At 31.1% G+C, this 24,979-nt stretch overlaps 1 protein-coding gene across 2 annotated transcripts in view; it reads right to left on the bottom strand.

Annotated features, from left to right (window-relative positions):
• The window catches only part of LOC129976069 (phosphatidylinositol 4-phosphate 5-kinase type-1 alpha-like), a 65,399-nt gene extending 42,036 nt beyond the window's left edge, over positions 1-23,363 (bottom strand). For both annotated transcript variants that reach the window (XM_056089441.1, XM_056089440.1), the window contains exons 1-2: positions 22,817-23,363; positions 5,893-5,933 (exon numbers count right to left, since the gene is read on the bottom strand). In XM_056089441.1, coding sequence (XP_055945416.1) covers positions 5,893-5,933; positions 22,817-22,910 — 135 coding nt within the window. In that variant the 5' untranslated portion in view covers positions 22,911-23,363. The remainder of the gene's footprint in view (positions 1-5,892; positions 5,934-22,816) is intronic.
• Between the last annotated feature and the right edge of the window lie 1,616 nt (positions 23,364-24,979).

Genomic DNA, 24,979 nt, shown 5'->3' with positions numbered 1-24,979 from the left:
TCCCAACCAAGGATGATATCGTGACTGCATTGCGGCAAAACAATAAATTCAAAAGCTTGAGGTCGGCCATTGATTTCGAGACGAAGCGTACATTTTCCCACTGGTCTCATGTAATTTACATCGGCGACTTTTAAAAGAACATTGTTAGTTGTTGGAAACATAACTTTCTTCAGTAGGCGACGATACTTCTCCGAGACAACAGAAAATGAGGCTCCAGAGTCCACAAGGGCAGGTATTGGCTCATTGTCGACGATTACTTCAATGATGTTTCCGGACATCTTTGAGGCAAACGGAGGATTTTTGTCACTAGCGGTCTCACCCCCAAGGAAGATCGCACCGCTTAGATTTCTTCATTTCTCCGGCTAGGAGATTGACTGGATCTTCTATATGGCGACGGAGATCTATAGCGGTGTGTCGGCGATCGTCTTCGTGATGGGCTGGGCGACAAACTTCGGGCTGCTGATCGGCTGTATTCGTCGGCATAGTGTCTCTCATTCGACGGCGGACGGCCGAAATCTCTCCTATTAGCCCGATATGCCTCAAAAATAGCTTTGCGATTTCGGCAGTATCGAACTAAATGGCCTGGGCGGCCACAATGGAAACAGACGGGTCTTCTATCAGGGGTGGGCCAGACATCTTCCTCTGTGGTTGCTGTGCCACGGTCGTTGGTCGTCTGGCAACGTCAGCATAGGAAGGTAGGCGTCTTGATTTGACCTTTTTTTCCCTATGGAGGAGACTCTGTGACAAAGGAGCCAAAGCATTTTCCACTTCCTCTCGAACAATGGCCTCAATGCCTTTGTCTTGGAGTTCGGGATCGACTACTGGAGATATGAGGCGCTGGACCTCCTCACGCACTATTTGACGTACTAGTGATACCAGATCCAGTTGTTGGTCAATTGCAGCCGTTGGTACCACATTTGGGAGCCTTTCAAATTTCCTACCCCGGATCCTCTTTTGCTGCATCTCTTCGATCTTTCTACACCATTTAATAAAGTCCTCTGCAGTGGTTATTTCTTTCGTCAGTAGTGCCTGGTAAACATCTTCGGTGACTCCTTTCATCAGATGAGACACTTTCTCTTTTTCTGACATATCTGGTTTGACTTGATGGCATATCCCCAACACGCTTTGGATGTACGGCTGCGTGCTTTCGCCAGATTTTTGAGCTCATCTTCTGCCTTCTTTACATAGTGCTGTGTTTCTCCAAATGCATCTTTTAACACTGATTGGAAAATATCCCAGGAAGTCAATTTATCTTCATTATTTTCGAACCATTGTTTCGCTGTGCCGTCCAGGAAGAACACGTTTGCGAGACAAGTCATGTCATCCCATCTGTTGAATTTTGACACTGTTATATTCTTTAAGTCATTTGTTTTGGGTCCTGTCCCACATCTCCTTTAAATACAGATGGATTCCTGTATTTTGGCTGTGCTGGTGTCAGGATGACAGGTTTAGTTTCCTGTTCCACAGGCATTTTCCTTGTCTTTCTAAGTGGTGGAATATAAAGTCTAAATTCTGGTTCAAGACCTTTAAGGCGATCGCTTCTTCATAAATCCGTTTCCACGCTGACTGGAATCGTACCCGGCGCCTCCACCAAAGAATGTCACGTAGATACTTTAGTGTGGAACGCAATGACACACACCAGAAGTAGAGCTAAACCAATTTATTAACTCAATTCTGAACTTAGAGCACAGTGACTGACAAACCTTCTGCTTTTATACTAGCAGGGAAAGTTCCAGAATACTTTTCTGGAGAAAGTAAGAAAAGTCCAGAACACTTGTCTGGTAAACTAAAGAAATGTCCAGAATCTTCTGGAACATGAAATAAAGGGAAACATAAAATCAAGGAATTAAATATTTACACACACTGTGAGTCGCATTGTCTCTAGCGAGATTCGAACTTATAATCTCTTGATTATGAGATCAGTGCTATGACCATTCGGCCATGGAGAGTCGACTGCCTCTTTTCAATGCGGCACTATTGCCTTTTCAAAAACAATTTTCCAGTTTACCACTTCACATTTTATGTAATTTCCATTTTTCCCAATGCTTTTCTCACAGTAATATTTGGGAATATATATATATATATTCCCTTATAGAATTCATAATATTTGACTTTGGAGATACAATACTATATTAAAATATTAACAACTTTTAATAATTTCAATCAACTTTGATGAGCCGCATCTTATCACATTAAATGAAAACACAATTTCAAAATTTTTGTATGTCTTTTGCTAAGTCGAATCTCACTTTCATTTTCAATTTAATTTTCTTATAAAAAATATAAAATTAAGAGTCAACATAGAATATACCAACTGGTTAGAGATGCATAAAAAGGAAAAAAAAAAAGTATTCCAGTTGTTAAGTTTGAGAGCCGTCTTAAGATTTCATTTTAAGACACCTCTAAAAACAGCTGGTGATGGTGGCAACTATTAATGACATATTTAGAGGGATGCACTTCATAATAAATAAAAATTGTCAAATTGTGGGCTGTGATTGGGGCTAGGAGATTGGCTCTTTGGTCTTGCTAATTATTTTCAATATATAAATCGGCAACAATAGGCCAGTTGTTAAGGCTGGGAGCTGTGCTCAAGTTTTATTTTGTAATATATATCAAAACTTTAAGATAATGTGAGACAAATAACAATTGATGACTTAACTACAATTCAAAAGTTTATCATGTAAGATAAAAAATTTCGAAATCAGCACAATGGTTGCGGCTGGGAAACTCTGTCATGGTTTATTCCCATTGAGAATACAATACTTTGTATATAGTGTTTGTAAAATTTCTCTTGGAAATGGAGGTTGATAGAGGACAAATGACCAATGACAACATATCTAGAGATCATAAAAGACCAAAAAGGAGGTTCATAGAAGCCATATGAAACAAAAAATTGATGAATTTTAAATCAGTGGCTGGGGCTGTGGGAATACTTCATTGGTTTTCCCTTATTATTTTAGATGTATAAATTCCTTCTTATGAATAAAATCGAAGGGCATTTTTTAATATTTTTTTGTTTAAAATATAAACATTTTATTCAATATACAATAACTGTTTTTCTAATGTAAATCCATGATTCTTGAAAAAAATTAAATATAAGGAAACCAATCTATGGAAATCTGATTTTATACAGCACAATTATAGTGTCTCAGTTTATAAATTAATAAACAGACATTCTAAAAATATTAACAGTCTTTTAATGTAGTTTCAACTACACAATTCAGAGATCAAGGACATCAAATTAAGCATTTCTTAGGAAAAATGTAATTTTTTTTTTAACCTATGGCCATTTTAGGACATTGTGTACAGTACTAACAGACTTCAAACTTCAGAAAGAGAATACTAAATAAAAGGTTTTACTTTTCGCAATTTCAAAACAGGAGGAAGAAAAAAGTTTAAAAAAAAATGCAATATTTAAGAGGTTTTCTAAAAATTTATCTCGAACGTACAATCAAGTTGAGAAAATCCATTGCAGTAATATAAAATCCGTTGAAGTAAAATATTTTGGAATGTACAGATAAATGGGATTTATTCCATGTATATAACCTTTGCAAAAACTGCATGAATTACTTCAAACAAATCATTTAAAATAATGATCCACATTGTATTTATTTTCCTGGAACTCTGTGTCATTTTATTAAAAAATTTATTTACTGTACTTGACAATTGCTAAGGAACAAATGATTTATGCAAAATTGCGTCTCAGACAGTTGACCAATAAAAGTGAATTCAGGTTGAGAGCGTGATAGACCAAGACTCGTTATCTGTATAAAAGACATTGCATACAAGCTCATGATTCATACGAAAATTCATGCTGTTTGATGTTTGATCCAAAGTAGCGCAGGATGTTATAAAAGTTTTTTCTCTGAAATTCTGTTTGGTTCTTCAATAATTAAGAGCAAAATGTCAATAAGATATCATTTGAGTGCCTACGATCGTGGACGAACAGTTGGACGACTGGAAGCAAGTCAATGTGTCATCACGGCAGCTGTTGCAATGCGTGTATCAAAGAGTGTCATATCGCGATTAAAGAAGGCCGCTGAAGGTGGAAATGCTTTGAAAAAGCATGCCGGGGGTTGTGATAGGAACATCACACCTTTAGAGGATCACTATGTAGCCCTCGTGGCAAAAAGGAACAGAAATTTAACTCTTGGCCAGATAGCTGCAAACCTTGCAACCGCTACCGGTACGCATGTTTCTGCAAGAACCATCAAGTTGGTTTGCATACGCGGAAGCTTGTTCGTTGCATTCTGCTTCAACCACGCCATCGTTCGTGAGAGATTACGCTGGTGTAAGGAAAATGTTGGTTGGGATATCCCAAATTGGTCTAGAATGATGTTATCAGACGAATCTCGTTTCAGTGTGACAAGCGATTCTGGCCACCAATTACTGTGGGGAGAGCGTGGAACACACGTTATGCACAGCAGTTTGTTAGTGGACGTGATCGGTACGGCCCAGGCGTGGTGGTGCGGGCAGGTATCATGCACAATGGTAGAACACCGCATCACATCTTTGAGCGAGGAAGCGTTACATCGTACGGTATCAACGGTATTGCAGAGAGGTTATTCTGGATCATATTCGTCTTTTTAGGGGTGCTGTAGGTCCAGCCTTTTTGTTTATGGACGATAATGCGCGGCCACACAGAAGCGTTGAGTTATCGGACACACTGCAAAGTGAAAATATTGTCCGTATGCAATGGCCTGTTTACTCTCTCGACCTAAATCCCATTGAACATGCTTGAGATGCTCTTGGCAGACGTGTTTTACAAAGAACCATCACTCCCCGAACAGTGCAGGAGCTCAAAATCACCTCGAGAGAGGAGTGGGACAATATCCCCCAAGAACTCCTCGATAGTTTAGCGGAGAGCATGGACAACAGATGCAAAATGTGCATTAGAGTCCGTGGTCATCACACATCTTACTAAAGTATTTATGTCTGCATCATTTTTACTTGAAGATCAATTTTTGTGAAGCTTTTTGGAAATCATCCAAGAAACATCTTTTTAATTTTTAATTTTTTAATTTTTCGATGTGTCGACATCAGCACCATTTTGCACTATAATAAATTCTCCCTACTAAATATGTACTTAGTTTCATTTCTCCAATCATTGTCTGTACTTAAATATTCCGAAAAACGTAATTGTTCCTTAGCAATTGTCAAGCAGTGTATTTACTCATGACAAAATTATAACATTACAATCAAAACTTTCACATTTTCAGAAAAGTTTCAAAAGATCAATAATATTCTCTAAATAAAAATTTAATTCCATACATTTTATCCGTAAATCTCTTGCAAGAGAAAAAGGTTCTGAAAGACATTGAGCAGCCACAACCAGAATTAATGAAGTATGCGCGTACAGATTATTTCCATTGACTTGTTAGCGATAATAGTCCACACAGAACAAACATAAAATTTTAAAAAGCTACTTTTGAAATTGTGAGAAAAAAAGTTAACAACAACATTTTATGGTTATCACATGAGATACTTTCAAATTTATGTGGAAATAACTATAAATTCAACTGTTTACTTAAAATATTTTTTTAATAATACAATTATTATTAGATTTTATTTATAATAATGCTAAAATAAGTATCTCATAATCAATTTACACTAATACATTTTAATAAAATTTACAAGTTTTTTAAAGTCCCCATTTTTTAATTAAGAAAATGGTATATTTTAAAGAAGTCAGAAATAAAAGAAGGTTTTTAAATAGATTTTATTGGAAATTTTGAATTTCCATTTCATTTTAGAAACAATCATAAAGTTAGATTTTTTTATACATGCACAAGAAAATAGTAACATTACTAAGCAATGAAAGATATGCCTTTTATATTAGAACATATGGAGAATAAATACTATCTTTTTTATATATAATAGAAGATTACTTACATCTATTGGTGGTGGCCTTGCTTTCTTTTCAGATTGTGCATCTAAAGGAAAAAATTTTGAACAACTTAAATCTACAGAAGTATTTCTTCAATCAGTTACAGAATTGCATATAGAGGGTTTGAAAAAAGATGCAACAAACTTAAAAGGTGACAGTTCACACTAAAGTAAATAATTTTTATTATAAAAACGAATATTTGAAATAGACTAGAGAAATTAAACACTTGCACTCAGCAAACAATAAAATGGCATTTCTGCTATAACACAGTTAATTAGAAGGTATTATTAAAATACCATTTTCTGAAAATAAAACATCTGAGACCCCAAATTTTAGGATCTTAATTAATAAATAAAAATATATCAAAATGAAGGCCAACGAAAGATAAGTTTTAAAAAATTTCTTCTAGTTTTAACTATTAATCTCAAACCAAATTTGGTTATTATCTGATCCAAAAGATTAAACAGAACAACTGAGGAGATAGCAGGACAACATATGACTGATTGTTTTAATACCATAGATTAGTAAATAAGTCATCAGAATGATGGTTAAACGATAAAATACCACCATTTTTTATTTTACTTATGCCTGTTTTGAAACAAAAGGAGGGCTATTTTGAGAAAGATCTCTTAATTTTGAACTACAGTTGCACGACACCGAGGTAACACATCCCTCTCCAAATCTACATGCCGCATCAGCAAAGTAAAGTTTCCCACACAATGTTAGAATTAAAATCCATTAAGAATATAGAACAGGATTCTGGGATGAATTTTGGTTTCAAACTTCTGATATTCCAAATACAAAACAGAAATCTTCCGACCAGCACAGAAGGCTTTATATTTTGGAAAGAAGTTTTGTTATTGTTATAAATTATTTATTTGAATATTATTATATTTTAATATATTACTAATATAAATGATTAAGTTACCAATTACCAATATAAATGTTCTAAAAACTGCAACGTTTTATAATAAATGCAGATATATAATAAATGTAGATGAAAATTTAATTCAAATAATTGTTTTGCTACTGGATTTGATTTTGAGTGAAAGGGATGTAAAAATCGCTCACCACACATTGCAATACATACTAATTAATAATTATAATAATTTCTTTCTCAGTTGTATTAACTATGTTAAAACTTTTCTTTACATTGCCAGTTACTATAATAAGTACTGAACGCTCTTTCTGCAAATTAAAATTAATAAAGAATTGTTTTCGATCATGTGTGCCTAACGCTTAAATGCACTTGCTATAACTAAGTATCAAAAAAGAACTTACACAAAATTGTTATTTTCCTGAAGTAATTAATAGCAAAAATAAAGTCACGCATTAAATAAACAGACAATTGTAATATGCGTTCGTGTTTGTATTTTTTTTTTTTTTTTTACTTTGCAAAAAATTTAGGGCCCCAAATGGTTTTTTGCACCCGGGCCCCTTCGTAAAGAAGCTCGGCTCTGCCGAAACTAATCTTTTGCTCAATGACAATGCAATACAATATGAACAACTCTGTACTGTCAGAGCTTTTATTTTACTCATGTAAAAATCAAAAGAGATACAAGAACACCCAACCCTAAATTATTGTAAGACAACTGAAGACCAAATAACGCTGCCTTTTAATAATATATCAATTGTAGTAGTACATTTAATGAATGTAAATATCTCTGTAAGATCTATGGCAAATAATCAATCAATCAAAAAGTTCAAAGAATGATCCTTATATTAGAATTGTAATCAAATTTTGATTGATTACAATTAATCAAAAATTGACTGATTGCCAGTATACATGAAGGCAGTATATAGGAAGAATTAAGTTTGATAAGTGATCCATAAATTTACATCAAAATGCGGATCAAGAGAAAGAAGTCTTATGACTTTATTTAAATTTTTTTTTCTTTATATCATGTAGTTCAAAACAAAACGTGCCTTATTAAGAAAATATACAAGAGGAGAGCACACTTGGTAATTTTAGCTTTTCTTTAAATTAAAAAAAAAAAATCAAATTTTTAATATTAATCCTACTTTTTTTCTTGACAGTATTTGTAATTACAAAATTATTATACTTAATTTCAGCAATTTCTGATTAGTAGTAGAAAGCTCAGCATCATTTGTCCAGTGGCCAGCATTCCTACAGTTTGCAGAATTCTTTTATTCGCAGATTTAAAAAGGGGGGAAAAAAATGACTTTTTCCGAAATTTTCAGAATAACTTTGATGCATTTTCTTTCTCTTATGTATTGCAAAGTACAATCGCTTGAAAAGAGGCAGTAACTTAATGTTATTCTGCTGCCAATTATCATACAGGGTGGTTATAATTAAAGTGACCCTATTCAAACCCCTCTAAAATAGATCTGGCGATTGGATTTGGATGAAACTTGGTGTATACATTATATGGACCATGGGAAAAAGACTTCTGCAATAAAAGAAGTATTCAAAATTTTAATCACCAGGTGAAATTGTGACGCCCAAAGAAGAGCAGAAAAAAAAATCTGTCAGAATCATTAAACAGAATTCAATTACAGAATGTACTCAACGTGGCATTCGGTTGACATTAATTACGTGTTGAAAGCGCATTATAGTATTTTCAACGGTAAGGAGAAGAAACCCTCGAGGAATTGCAGCAACATGGCGTGTAATGCAAGCTTACAGTTCAGGTAAAATCTTAATTCCTCCATAAACATGGTATTTTAGTAATCCTCAAAACAAGAAATTGCAGGGATTTAAGTTGGGTGAACGAGGAGGCCAAGCATCCGGAAAAGTTCCGGATATTGCATAATTCCAACCAAAGTAGCACGAAGCAGTTCTTTGACTTGGCATTCAATGTGGGGCAATGTGCATGAAGACAGTCTGCAAATATTGCTATTCTTGTAAAGCAAGAAAGATTTGTTGTCAAAGGAGTTCACTGTACCGTGCACTTGTAACAGAGAATGTTTAGGACTTTGAGGAATTTCAAAGAGAAATGGTTCGAGTATAAAATCAGCAGTAAATTGTTGTTGATGCAGGTCATTAGGAGGTGAGGCACCCCATTCGCAGCTCCATCTAACGAAAAGTACGCTTCATCTGACTATAGAATTTGTGAAGGCCATCAACTTCCATTCTCATCGAAAATCAACAAGCAAATTCATAGCATGTTTGGTCGCAGCATTTGCACCACGTGGATCGTACACAAATACCATTTTAAAATGAATTGCAGAATTTTCATATTGTCGACCATGGATTCGCCAACTCATGTAACACAGATCGAGCACTTGCTGAAGAATAGCTGAAACTGAAGGCTCTTTAGATCACAGCAAAGCGACTTCGACAGTTTCATTCGCAACCGGTTTCTGTCGTCTTCCTGGCAGCACAATCAAGTCTCTAGTTTTCTTCAAATTTCATAATCATCTTCATTAAACTATTTTTCACCATGGCCCTTTTCGTAATTCCTTCAAATGAGACATTCAAGCAGTGCAGCTAAGCTATTGCTGCCGTTTTAATAAAGCAGTTTTACTAGTAAAGCTCGACCTTTCTTTTGCAAGGGCACGATTAATAATGACAAAAGCACGCAGAATGATTTTTGGGTTCTGACTAAAAGTCTCTTTATAGATTTCACTAATTTGTATAAGAAACTTTAAAAAAATGCTCTCTGGTGGTCAAAATTTGAACTATTTTTTATTGCAGAAATCTTTTTTTCCTAGCCCACATAACATGTATACCAAGTTCATCAAAATCCGATGGGTAGAGAGGGTTCCAGAGGGATCTGAATAGGATCATTTTAATTATAACCACCTTCTGTATGTGAAAACTAAAAATACTATTTTAAAGTTAGTAATGTGTTTTGAAAGATTATGTACCTAAAATGTTAGGTACATAAATGTAATGCTGTACCTGAATAGGCAATTTTATAAAGAATTGCCTATATATTTAAAACAGTATAAATTTTGAAATTTCCTCTTGCAACAATCTTTTTTGATGTCATGAATGATTGATTCCCCATGAAAATATTTCAGTTGATATACCATGATTAAATGGGAAGTAGCATATAAGTTTATCGGGAAGTTCCTTTAATTTGTCACCTTTTACACTGCACTCACTAAATTAAATGCAGAATATTTTGGGTGCAGGAATTAAATTGGCATTAGTTATTTAGTGAAGAAATAATTTCAGCTAAGAAAGTGCTCTTCCAAAACTTACAATCATTATATTACTAATATTCCATCCATAAAAACGTAGTCATCGTTCTAATGCAATTGAAAAAAAAAAAAAAAAAAACGCTTAATACAAACTGTATTTTTAGCGAAAGTGGTTCCTACAAAACGTTCTTGCAAATATCTAATAAAGGTGTTATCACCCCGCCCCCTCCTTACATAGAAATTAGGGAAAAAGCACAAGAATTTTTACTGTCGTGAGACATGAAAAACCAAGTATACATTTTGAGGAAAGAACACCGTGAGGAAACATGAGGAAACAAAACCAAGTATGCATTTTGTAATGCATTTTTGGCTGTCTGAATGACACAGAGTTATAATTTTGATAACAAGATTATTTACCAAATTTCATTCTAATAGTTGCATCTTCGAATCATCACATTTATATGCATGTGAATGTACAGACTGACAGATGGTCAAGTGACTGAAAGATTTGATTTTAAAGTTGATATCGATATATATTCTTTGCCAACGAATTCTAAAACCATCCGCGCTTTTGCGCATGCGCTTGGATAGGCTTAATTCGACCAATAGGGGTGAGAGGAAAGATGAAAGGTGGAGATGGTTACATTTAACAATAAAGTGAATTCCGGAAATACGAACACCATTCTATGTCTCACCCCTTAATGGGATAGAATCGTTGAAAAGTGAACGTTTTAGGGTACTGAAATGAACAATATGTAGTGCCAGACGTCCTGATTGGAAAGTTGTTCCTGCTCACCAGCGCCACTAACGGACTCAACCAGAGTTAGTGAGATGGATACCAGGCTAGACAAAACGACACGATACGACTAGCAGACGGTTCTTAGAAGGAACTTTAAAGAATATGACGAACTGTAACTTAAAGGCGATGACGAATTGCGTTTTTATTCTCTATTTTTTAAACTTTATTTTTATATAATATTCTAAATCTAAATCCGTGAAATATTTTATATCAATTAAATATCTATAATTTAATAATCGAGATTATTGCCGCCGACCATCCTTCACAAATAATCAGAAGTGGAATGACAGTAGGATTCCGGACTACAATATACTAGGATTCAGCCTTGCTACGAAAGATGCTATAAAACAAAAGACGATTAGACTTCCACTTAAGATGACTAAAGACTGGATTATAATGGATAACTATGGATTACATGAGTGAACTCTAGACCAGCTTTAAAGAAAAAGAGGAATGTAGCGTTTATTTTTGTATTACAAGAAGAAAACTATAAATGACATTAAAGAGATATGCACTGCATTAAGAATTGCAGAGTAAAAAAAAATAAACAAATAAATAAATAAGAATAATGTATAAATTTATTTTTGATTCTGATGGAGATCGCTCAAATCGAAAACGAATAAAAAATTGCCCTGACTTTGGTTTTCTAGTCGGAAGCGATGACTTTAAAAAGAAATTACAAAACCTGCATGACTCAGTTTCGCAGAACGAAATGATTACTGTATGTAATATACTAATTACATTTGTTCATTTGACGGCGAGAAGCCGGAATAGCAAATACAATTATGTTTTTATTATGCGACCTTGAGAAGCTAGTCGAAATTTTTGGTGGAGGTGTTACGTCTGAGTCAAACAGCGAGGAACAAAATTCGACAAATAAGAAAAATTTTAGAAGGGAAAAAAAAAAAAAAAATATTCTTGCATGCAATGTGAAAGTAAAAATAGAAATAATTTTTTCCATGCAGTGTAGTAGGAATAAGATTTATAATGTGCAATGTGATAATGATCATAGAAGTAATCAAAATAGAAGTTCTGCTATTCATAATATTGGTATTAATTATTCAGATATCGAAAGTACCATTTCCAAATTTAATGCAGAATTACAAGGAAACATAGTTAATTGGGTCGATCACTTCGAAAACATTTCTGAATTATTTAGTCTGTCAGACTCACAAAAATTTGTCTTTGCTGAAAGATCCTTAAGAGGCATTGTTGATTCGAAAGAACAAGAAATCAATTCGTAGCGAAAACTGAGACAAGGCACGATTGATAAATTTTCTTTTGAAGTAAATTCATCTCATTTGCATGAACTTTTGAGCAGAAGAAAGATGAGAGATTCTGAATCCGCCTCAGAATATTTTCTAAAAATAAAAAAATTGTAAAAATTGAAGATTTCGCTTTGACGCACTTCGTTATCAAAGGGTTAAATGATAGGCAAGAAAACGAAATTATTTTGAATAAATGCAAGAATTTATTTGAATTTAAAGAGAAACTTAAAGTTTACAAAGTAAATAAGAGTGATTCTGCAAAAAGTAAAGGTGCTTTTGATAGAGTAAAACAAAATATGATCTAAATCATAAACTTAATACTTTTGAAAAAAAATAAACCAAAATTTGAGCATGATGATAGATTAAAAACGAAAGTACGAATAAAGTAGAATTTAGTGGTGGTCCTGGAAGTATAAAATATAGTGATTTTAAAAATCTTAAGAATAAAATTTGTTTTAACTGCGGGGACTCATGGTTTTGCATTAAATGTTTTAAATGTGGAACTTTTGGCCATAAAACTTCATAATGCCCAAAAGCAAATCACAAATATCCACCTTAGATATCAAGTTCAAAACAACAATAAAGCAATGATTGATATAATGTAAGCGTTAGTTCACTTATCGATGCCGAAATCAAACGACATTGCTGTAAATCAGCGTTTGATAAACTAAATGTCAAGAAATTGTCTCCATTGGGCTCTACCTTAAGTAGATTTGGTAAATGCAGAGTCAAACCATTGGGTTATTTTAAAGAGATTCAAATTAATGATTTTACGGGTAAAGCAGATATATTTATTGTAGAAAATTATGTTATGTCTTAAGGTATGATCGTTGGACTTAATGTGCTAATGGCAGGGTGAAACATTAATGAATGAAAATGAAACTGCGATCAAAGATATATTTCAGCGCGCAGAGGATACCAACTCACTATTCGTCCTATCAGTTGTGGTGACCCCTAACAAAGATGAACTGAACGCAGAACATGACGTTCCAAATACTTTTAAACATTACGTACAATAAGCAATTTCAAGTTACGCACTGCACAAGACTAAAACAACAAGTGTTGAATTAAACATTTTGGTGAACATAACGAAGCTATATTTCATTAGTCCGTAGACTACCATTTTTGGAAAAAGAAATTGTCCAAGCTCAAATAGCTGAATGGTTAAAACAAGGGATTGTAGAACCTAGTTCTTCAAAATACTGTACATAAGTTGTAATCGCGAGAAAGAGAGATGGAACCCTTTATGTTTGCATCGATTATAGGAGATTAAATAGTCATTGTAAAGGATAGATTTCCCCTTCCTCTAATCAAGGATATATTGGACAGATTGCATGAAGCGCGCGCACCTTCAATACTATCGATCTCAAAAATGTATTCTTCCATGTGGATGCAAACAAACATAATAGAAAATATGCCTCGTTCGTCACCTATGAAGGTAGATACCGATTTCTCAAGATTCCTTTTGAACTTTATAATTCTCCACCCGTGTTTAAAAGTCAAGTGAACACTATTTTTTGACCTCCGATTAAGGATGATTATTATTTTGGCCTTTATGGACGATATAATTTTGTCTTCCTCATTTCAAGAAGGAATCGAACGAGTTTTAAACATTGCCAGCGCATACGGACTAGAAACGAACTTTGGGAAATCTCATTTTTTGAAGAAGCGAATCGAATTTTTAGGCCATGTCATAGAAGGTAAAAGCTTCCCATCTACTGTAAAAAATAAAGCTCTTCTTAATTTCCCGAAACCAACGACCTAAAAAGAAATTTACAGTTTCTTAGGACTCACTGGACACTTCTGAAAGTTTATCCCAAAATACTCCATTACAGCTCGATCACTCTTGAGAAAAGACCGAAAGTATAAATTTGGCAAAGAGGAAATAAACTCTTTTAATAAGTTAAAGTCATTTTTAACTGAAAAACTGTTATTAAGAATTTAGAACCCTAGTTACAAAACTGAACTACACATCGACGCTAGTTTAGTGGGATACGGAGCTATTTTAATGCAAAAATCCCCTGACGATAAAAACTTTCACCTCACTTGTTTCATGAATAAGAAAACATCAGATGCCGTAACGAGTTATGAACCTGCCGTTATCGAAACAATAAAGAAATTTTCAGTATACTTATTGAGAATCCCATTCAAAATTATTACAGAACACTAAGCAGAAGACAGATCTGTCAACTTGCGTTGCACGTTGGGCTCTATCGCTACAAGAATTCGGTTACGTCATTGAGCATCGCTCCGGTACACGCACGATTCATACTGACACCTTAAGTAAATCTCCCATAGACGTATTTTGTATCTCATTCAATAACATCTTACCAAGAATAAAAGATAATGAGTGCTCAAGATAATGAAGTAATCAAAGAATTTCTAATTACGAAGACTACTGCAATCGAAACGGAATTTTGTATAAATTTGTTGACGGTAAAGACTTAGCAGTTGTACCTGACAACATACGAACCGAAATTAAAAGAAAAACACACGATAAAGGACAACTGGAATCAAACACACAAACACTTTCATTATTCGCATTGTTGTGCCCACAGATTCGGAAAAAGGGTATTTTCAATGTATTTTGTAATTTCCCGCGTATATAACAGTTATTTTATAGCTTTTCCGTAGTTTTTATTATAGATGCATAATTCCGCAGTTTTCATCTAATTTCTGTAGCAACTATGGAAATTCCATAGTTGTAGGTGGGTATGTAAAAGAAAAAGAAAAATTTAAAAAAAAATGCCAATTTAAATTCTTTTTTAAAAAAAGTATTTTTTGAAGTCAATGCGAGACAATATATCGCATTACTTCAAAATTTAACAAAATGTATCAAATAAAATATCTTATTCAATAAACTGCTAAAACATTTTAATTAAGTTTAAATTAAAGCAAACAAAGTATTTTTTAATCATGACTTTAACAATGGTAAGATAACACTAATCGAAAAATCAATGTATATTGTTTTGAATTTCATTATAATAAAAATCATTACTACAAATTGTGTCCAAAACTAATTTTTCAAAAACTAAAGACAAAAATGCATTCAATTCAAACAAAATTGGTATCACTGAAAATCTGATTTTTTAAACCTTTAAAATTGTTCATAAATATTTTTTTTTACACCGATAATGCGAGATAATATATTATGATATTAAGGAATCCGAACATGTTCGGAGCACTTTTTTAGAAAAACAGGCTGTAGACATACTTTAACCATATTCTGGGTTTAAGACTATTCAAAATTAGTAATTGGATGTCAATATTTGAAATGAACATTAAAACTTTTTGAAAATTGGCATTTAATAGCATAAATTTAAGCAAATTCTTTAAAAACAAATTGACTACACCAAAAACTATTACTCTCATCCGAACAAAACTTATAACAAAATAAACTACATAGTTTTCTCTAGAGAATGAACTACAATCGTATGGTTATAATAATAAATAAAATTTTTAGAACCAGTCGAAGAACTTATCATGACATTTTTAGTAAATTTATGACGCTATTGTTCAAACAACAGGCTGTAAATTAAAAAAATATTCCCTCACTCTAAATTCTTTTAGTTCATTCCCTAGAAAATAGTAGAAAGACAAAGTCCACCAAATTTCATAGTAATATGATAATTATATTTTGAGTTACTTGATTTAAAGTGAGCAAAAAATAAGAAAAAAATCAATTTTGAGAAAAATGCATTTAAAGTATAGACTAACATATTTTAATAATAAATTATGTGTGTACATACTTAAAATTCACCATATTATACGTTATACTTTCTTTCACCTCAGCATTTAATAACCTCCCTTTTTAATCATTTTTTTTTCTGGCAATTTTTGTGTTTCGCAGTGAATGGCACCTAGATTCGCATATTCTGTTTTTATCGAGCTCAGCAAATGCTCTAACTGCATTTGCACTATTATACACTCCAACAACCTTAAGAACATTCAGTAATCTTTATAACTATGAGTTATAAAGAGAAAAAATCGGTATAAAAAGACAGAATCTGAACCCTGAAGAATGGAAGTTTTGAAAACTTTTTGCTTATTTTTTTCTTAATTTCCAGATCCAGCAAGGCCCTGCCCTTCGCAAAAGCCAAAATTTGGTGTGTGGGGACACTAAAAAGAGAGAGAGATAATGGAAGAAATTGCTATCATTGAAAATTTATGGCGGCATTAAGTTAAATATCTCATCATACTAGATTTTATGCGATCAACTAACGAAACTGCAAATCGCAATTCAATATAGTACAGTGAAATCCTTTTAATAGGTCGTTCGAGGTATTGTTATAAAACGGCATATTAATGAGAATGATGACTGAATGTGAAATGTACTATAAAGACTTCACCGTAAGTGTTTTTAGAACAGCTTCTTCCATGTGACATATTTCGGGGTGATGTATTTCTTTGGTACACCAAATTCAACCTGCTGCATTCTTATTTTCTATTGATCGGACTAATGTGCGTATTCTTTTTTAGAACATACAAAAGGTTAAACATATATTTACCAACCATAACTTAAATTCTTCAGTATCTAAAATACTAAAAATTAAAGTTCGAACATTTTTCGAATAGCAACAAGTATGGTACAAAACTTATTATCATTCTCCTTTATTTCATTTTAAATTCTACACTTCACATTACGCATCTTTTTTTTTTTTTTTTCACTCCATGGAATTTTACACATCACAAGTCATAGCCCTACTCAAAATGCAGCTGAAGGCCCCGGTCGGTGGCCTATGTACTGCAATAAACCTCCAAAACGGCGACGTATTTCGTATTGCCCTTTGCAGTTAACTGTCTCGTTCAGTGGTAGCAGAGTGGTCGGTTATACACAAGTCAAATTTTTTCAATAAACGGCAATGCACATTGTTGAAGAAGGATTGAGAGGCGAAAATAATTACGAGTTTAATATATGTTGGATTTCATGGATCTATTTAAACCTGGATTCTTTCCCCGAATTCTTACCTTTTGTTGGTTTTCTTTCTCAATACATCCGGTAAACAAGCTTTAAGATCATACTTTCGAATTATCGTATTCAACATGTGAAGAAACAAAACAAAAAGCTTTTTTTTTTTGCACATCTCGAGAAAATTCAGTATTTTTAAGGTGCTTAATTTTTTTTTTTTTTTCTTTTTAAGATTAAGCATTTCTCATGATGCTACGCACCTGTTTTATTTTTGGAAGCATTAAACAATTCAGTACACGCATTTCTGAAAGTTCATAGTGAATTAAATCTACATACTATTAAAAAGTTTTAAAACTTCTTATGCGCAAAAATTTCTTGTCGTAAAAATATTTAAATAAATTAATTTACTAAATAATTTTGAAATAACTAATAACAAATGCTCAAAAGAAAAAAAAAAAAAAAAAACTAATGTAGAAAAGCACACGACTTGCTGAAAACATTGTTAAAAACTTAACTCATATGGTTTTACATGAATACATAAAATTATCCTTAAAAAGGGGGCGATTTCCTCCCATCTAAACAAGCGAAAGGAGAAAAAAGAAAGGCCCAAGAAAAAAAAAATGATAGAAACACATTTTTTCTTTATTATCAGTATTTCTCTAAATCGAAATAAAACCCTCCCATTGAAACAATTTCGGCAATAAAAGATCAAACATCGCAAAAAAAATAAATAAAATCCTAACTATAAGAACCACAAAAAATTAACAGTTTTTAAGGACTTCTAATGACATGGATTAATAATGAACGCACCCCCAGCTTTTATCGCCTAGCAGACTAGAGATAGATGGTTGCATGCTTGCCAATCTTGGCATAACCTGGAAATCTCAAAGAAAGCTGGGGACCGTATATATCCACAAATAGTAATTTTTCCCTATAAAGTTGAAAGGCAATGTCTTGAAATGAACAATTACCTTACTGCATTTACCAATTTAGCATTTGAAACTGATTTTTTTAATTGATGTAATTTAACAAAAACTTCTTTCGAGCTTTTACTTTTTAAATAAATGAGTGTTCAAATAGAAGCAGTTATAAAAGATGAAGTTGTGAGTAAACAACTCTTCTCATCTATCTGTCGACTGTTCCTTTATTGGAAATTCTATGTATAAAATCATACATAAATAAATTATGGCATTCATGTAACAATGGATTATTGATATTTCATCTTAATATTGCTTTTTTTCCCACTGTCTTTTAAACATCTAATGCATTGTAATTTAAAAATAAAAAGCCAAATTCTTCTTTATGTATGATTTTCCTGTTAGTTAAGGTAAAATTGATTGCTTATGCTTTGGCTTCCTCCATCTATCATTCAACTGCTATAAATGCAAAAAATTTCAGACTTTTTCACAAAACATTGTACATTAAAAATTCTGCAGAATGTCTGGAAATTTCTTTGAATTATCATTCCTAAGACAAGGTAAATGTAATTCAAATTAATCTAACAATAAGCAGAAAGAGGAAAATGCTTTGCGACAATAGAAATTGAGGAAATGTTAAGCATTACTGTAATCAGATGAGAGGGTAAATTTGTAAAAGGAAATAAAATTACTCTAAAATAGAAAAATTAAATAAAGGAAAATATTAGAAATCTTAAACTAATGTAAAAAAAATTTAAGAATAAAATATTGACGCACTAAGATAGGAAGCAAAAAATATGAGCACATCTGAAGAGATGCTAAATTAATAACTCTTAAATGATTGATTGGCAAAGGTAACATAACAGAATATGATGATGATTTTCAATGCAGCTGTTTCTTTTTCTATTTCATATTAGTGCTTTTACTTTTAACATTTTAAGAAGCAAACCATCTTTTTCCTGCTTTTCATGTTCATTTCATAAGCAGACAATTTATCTCCATATGTATATTATTGCAATAATATACATATGGACATATATATATTTCCACGAATAAAATATTTTAAAATCATAGGTATCGAACGAAATAGAAACAAGATTAATTTATTCTTAATTAAGATTTTAGTTTTTCAAACAAAATCTTAACAACAAACTAGTTTTTCAAGACAAAAGTTACTTGACCAAAATTTCTAAAATTTAGCTATTTATATGAAATAAATGTGAGCAGATCTAAATACTTAAGCAACAAAGCAAATTTCACATGCATAATAGTGTTATTAATAATAATTTCATATGTATAATAATATTATATATTTTGTTTAAAATTAATCTATAATAATACTGCAAGTGAAATGACAGAATAACTAAGATAAGATTTTAAAGTTCCCCAATGCAAGAAGATTAAAGACAATATAGAATTGAATTTTGTTTCCTAATCCTGTTGTGATGCAACAAATTAAGAATTATTACTTACAAGTAAATAATATCTTAGCTTCAATTCAATTCAGAATCTGAAATTTGCACATATATTTATTTGCAATCTTGTTTTGTGCTAATTAATTATAAATAATTAACTTCCTTCCATGTAATTGACAATTTATTAAATCATGGACTATTACACGACCATCAAAAATAAAGTACAAATGTTACAATCACCATTTTGAGTAATAAAGTAAAGAAAAATAATAAGATTCAGATTGATCTAAAGATTTTAAACAATTGACTTTTTTTTTTTTTTAAATACATAGCAAATTTCCTTTAAAAAGAACAAACAAAAATCATGAAGAAATCATTAAATAAGACTTTCTGGTTATAGTTATCAAGTTAAAGTGATCATGGAAAAAAAAATAAGAAATAACTAGAAATAAATATTGAAGAAAGTTAGAATCCTTCATTCCATGGTAAATCAATGCAAATAATAATAAAAAGAAAAACAATTGAATTTTCAAAATTAAAAAAAAATGTTAAAATAAAATAAATAAACAATTTAAATAAACTCATATATATCTGAAAGTTAAGACATGAATGGGAAGCAAAGATGATAAAACATTTTCATCAAGAAAACAAAATAAAAGTAATCAGAAGATATCATCAGCCTCTATTAACAGTGCAAGTTTCCCCCCCCCCCTTTAAACTCAATTGTGTGTAGCATCCACTCATGAAACAATGGAAAAATGTTCAATAACCCTTCATCCATAGCATATACACATAAACAACTGACTCTCACGAACATCTGTATATAACAAACTCTGTGAATTATTCAAAAACAATAATTGACCCTGTTTCTAGAAATGAATTAACATCTCATTAACTATAAATGGCATACAAAAATATTTACAGATATGTCACAATTAGATTTGACTCTACGTTTGTTACCATCCATGCCAACATTTAGACTTCTGGGTATTTAATTAAATAAAATCAAACATTTACATTATCAGATTGGCCATTTTAATAAGAACATCTGCAGGATTTATATTTACATATACATTTTATTTTAAATTTTACTATACATTTTATTTTAAATTGTTACTCCATAATCTAATAGAGTCTATTTGTCTTAATCTAAAATTGCACCCCCCCCCTTTTTTTTATCTCTCTGTTAAGTCAATATAATTTTTATTCTTATAATTTCAAGGAAAGAGCTTTACATAGATAACTTGATATTGATTGCACTCATAAATAATGTACTCAATTTTCCTTCAACCAACCCACAACTAAAAATTTTAACTTTACTGAAGAATCTTCCTTGGCTCAACTTTTGGATATCTGCAAATTTTTATGAATATCAGATTTAATAACCCCTTGCTTAGGCAATTTACCTGTTTTTTAATGTTCACATAAGCTTAGCCAAAGAAATGCATAATTTTTAAAATTATATCATTTCCACTTTATTTTTATTACTCTAAATCTTTCCATTTCTACAGAATCTAGAGCTATTAAAGCTAATATTAAATATGAATAAATATTAACTTTTTATCTTATATTTCTAAAATAAATAACAAGCTTGAAGATAGCAAAAATTTTAGACAGAAAGGCAGTAGATAAATAGCTTTTTCAGTACTAAGATTGCAGTGGATGAAGAATTTTAAAAATTACTAATAACATTGGATTTCAGTAAAATCTTGATTTGGATCAATACATTGATCGGTTATTACATAAAGAATACTGAGAAAAATTATAGGATAAGTACAAAAATATAAATATTATATTGCTTGCGGATGATACTATCATACTGACAGAAGAGACAGTATTGTATCAATTTATATATACAATATTTAAAATAGAGAATTGGGCTAAAACAGTTCAAGCTTCAATTAAATTGAAATAAATTTGCCTATATCATGTTTACCATAAAGAAATTAGGCATCATTTTGCATAAGGAATTAGATCCATTTACAATTTTAAATCGATTTTGAGACAAATTTTATTGTCATCAATTAAAAAACAAATATATTGATAATCTTAAAGATTTTAAAAATTATAAAAAACAACAAAAAAACATGATTCATTGTATATATATATATATATTCTTTCTCATTCATAAGACAAATATAGTTTCACTACTTTATTAATAACCATGCTAACAAAATTAAAACAATCTTTGGCACATAAAAATCTTTAGGAATGCACACACAAGGAAAACAACAAAAGGTATCAAAGCAAGCACAATTAATTTGAACTAAACAGATTTCTAAAACTTCATGGATGATACAGAGCAAAACCATTTTTTTTTTGTTTTTTTTTTTGCTAAGATTTATAAATACAAAAAACTACCTATATTATAACTTCTGAATTTCTGACTAACCCAAAATCTGAAACATCTTCTCATATAGATATTAGTAATGAAATGAGAAGTTGTTTTATATGTTTTTTAAGTAAGGACAGAATGAGATATGGCACCTTCCTAAATCATTCATACAGTTACTAGTTTTGACCACTCTGTTTAACAAATAGTTTAATAAATTTACTTATTTTATATACAGTAACAAAATGAATATAACATTTGCTATCTTATTCATGTTTATGGATTTTTTTTTCTTCACTACATTAGCCCTCTAGCTGTGTAATTCTTTAAAATTACTATTTAGATGCAGTTTTTGCAAACAAGCAACAGAGAATGGACTAAATGCCAACCCGTGGAAATCGCAGAATATGCAGATGGAGGGTTAAACGATTTGTATAATTTCATTTTGTGTGTTTTTTTATATGTGGTATAATAAAATAAATTTCTTTTATATTTTTCTAATTTATTCTATTAAAAAATCTAATAAAAACTAATTCTAATGTATCAATCATTCATATGCATAATTTTTCGAATTTCTTTAGTCAGTTAAAAGGGACTAAAATAAGTCCATTGTAATTGACTATAATAACAATAAAATAAGTTTTCTAAGAAAGTTCAACAAAATTTCATTAAAAATTTTTGAAATAACTTTATACAATTTGCTTTTTTAAATTTTTTATATGTTCTTATGCCTTTGATATGACAGAGCTGTCTGTTTAATGCCCTACATGGAATTATTTCTGCTATTACTGATAAAAAAAAAATGTGTACATCAATTGTTCTTACAGAGTATATCATTATATGTTTATTCTTTTTAAAATTTGTGGCTTCTGTAAATGGAAACTAATCTAAAACAGTACAAATAATTTTGAAAGTTGCTTATGATTACTGTTTGATTTTATTTCTACACTTAATTTCTAGTTTATAATTAAATCGACATGAATTTCACAGACAAAAAGATTTTTGTTCGTGTGTGTGTATGTTGTAAAATATCTTTTCAAACATAGGAAACTTTAATTCTTTTTTATACATACAAGAGAAAGCTACAAAATGACATTTTGTTTTTAAGGTTAAACTTTGATTTTAGATATATTACATTGGCAAGTTTTATATATATATAAGAAGAAAAGAAAGATTTACCTGTGGAACAATTATTATCATTTGTTGACTTTGATTTGTTTGGAAGCTCACTAAGACTTTTCACAGATACGCCAGAATTCACTTCTTTGTCCATTTTTTTAGTTGATTTCGGCACGAATTATAAATTTTTCTCGAAGCAAATTTTATTTCCGCATTCGCAGGAAAATTTATATTTGAAAGTAGGTATCCGGAATACAAATGAAAATGTTATATTTAGCATGAAATAAGTTCAAAACTGATGAATACACCATCAAAAGTCTTTATGACTTCATATTTATTTATTTAACAATTGCGATGATTGTAATTTTATTTCCACTTAAGGAAACAAAAAGTTCACAATTCAATATGAGATTACACTCTATCTGTTCAGTAAGTAGACACCGCAGAAATAAGTTTAATGAATTAAGTTAATAAAAACTTAAAACAAGCAAGCAGGGTGATTACACACCACAAAACAAATACACTCTTGGCGCAATCAAAATAAATAAATAACAACTTAAAAGCAGACGATTACTGCGACAAGCAATGAACATCATGCAAAACTTTATTTTGGTTGGTCGAGTCATTCGTGAGTTATCCATTCACGTGAACAAGACCGTAAGCATTATTTAGTATATCAATTTGCTTAATATAAAATTTTTTCCTTTATCAAATTATATAGATGTATTTTTTTTAAATTGATTCACAGCAATATGAAACTATCAAATTAAAGAGTATGAGTCAGTGAGTCAGAAGCCCTTGAAAAAGCTTTGAGGAGTAAATGAAACATAATTTTAATGCAGATTTCATTAATATTTAAAACTAATCTGGACATTCTGAAAAGAATAATTTTTTTTTTACAAATGTTCCGATTTTCCAGACTGCTTCTCTTAAAATATTCGATATTAAGTCTGGCCACATTGGAAGCCATCAGTTGAGATTTATTTTTTAATACAACGAGTGGAAATACGGTAAAGAGCGCTGAATTCGAATTCTCAATCGAATATTTTTGCAAAGTTTCGTAAATACTTACTTTTCTTTTCTTTACTTTTTCGTCCTCTCTTTCTACTCCTTTTACTTGTATTTTGTTTATTTCTATTATTTATATATGATTAAGAAAAATGTCTTTGTCGAGCTGAAAGGCGAGCTGGAAAGATACTCTACTATAATGCTATAATTAATTTAGATTTCTGTAGTTTTGATAATAATAGAAAACCTGCTCAAGAACTTATTTTCTCATTTGTTCGAAATCTTAAAATGAAGTTAAGGTATAGTTTCAAATGTGAATCTGAAAAACCTGGGATATTTGAATACTTTCATTTTTCCAAAAAAAGAAAGAGTAATTAAATTTTATTTATAACTAAAACTTTAATGGCCATTGTATATGAGAAAAGGAAAATGTAGCAACTTTAACAAATATTCATATCATTACCTCGTGATGTAATTTAAAAAATATATATTTAAACTAAAATAATTTCAAAGTTCTAAGAAGTGTATAAAATGAAACTACTCAACTTTGTATTGAAACGATTTTTTAAACGAAAAAGATTTATGTGAATATATATTGAATATATATGTATATATATATTGAGGTTTGTGATTCATTTTTAACTAACCTGTTTTATTATAATTTGAACGAAAAGAAAAGATATTATTTGCAAATACAGCAGAGGCGGCGTTAAGCAGAAGGGCATTTGCCCGCTCCGTCGGCAACTGTTGGTTCCCCTCCTCGATTTCATCGACAAAAGTTTTCATCGCTTCAGGACGATTGTGGTAAAGCTGGAACGAATAAATTAATTCAAAAGTCATCTTAAAGTTAATATACTGTAAAAATCGAAATATTTATTTATTTTTAATATTAATCTCTAAATTCCACCCAATATATATCTTAAAATAATTTTTTTTTTCAAAGTGCCATTAATATATTTTTTTTTTCAATCTCAATATGATGCACATTTACAAAAATTGCTAACTTCAGGACTTTGTGCTTTTAAATCAGGAGCTCATCGCATTTCAAATTATGAATATTTAATCATAATAAGGAGTTTATCCTCCTTGTGGTTCGTAGGATATGCGGCCTAATGGATTGAGGTAGCGTTGAGATTCGGAAAAGTTTGAGGTTTTGAGTTCGAATATCGGATCGCAAGAATCGTTTTAAATTTTTTCTTCTTTTATATTTATTTT

The sequence above is a fragment of the Argiope bruennichi genome, chromosome 7, assembly GCF_947563725.1.
Source record: "Argiope bruennichi chromosome 7, qqArgBrue1.1, whole genome shotgun sequence".
Taxonomy (NCBI): Eukaryota; Metazoa; Arthropoda; class Arachnida; order Araneae; family Araneidae; genus Argiope; species Argiope bruennichi.
Note: the sequence above shows the minus strand (reverse complement) of the source record. Positions and strands in the feature narration are given on the sequence as shown.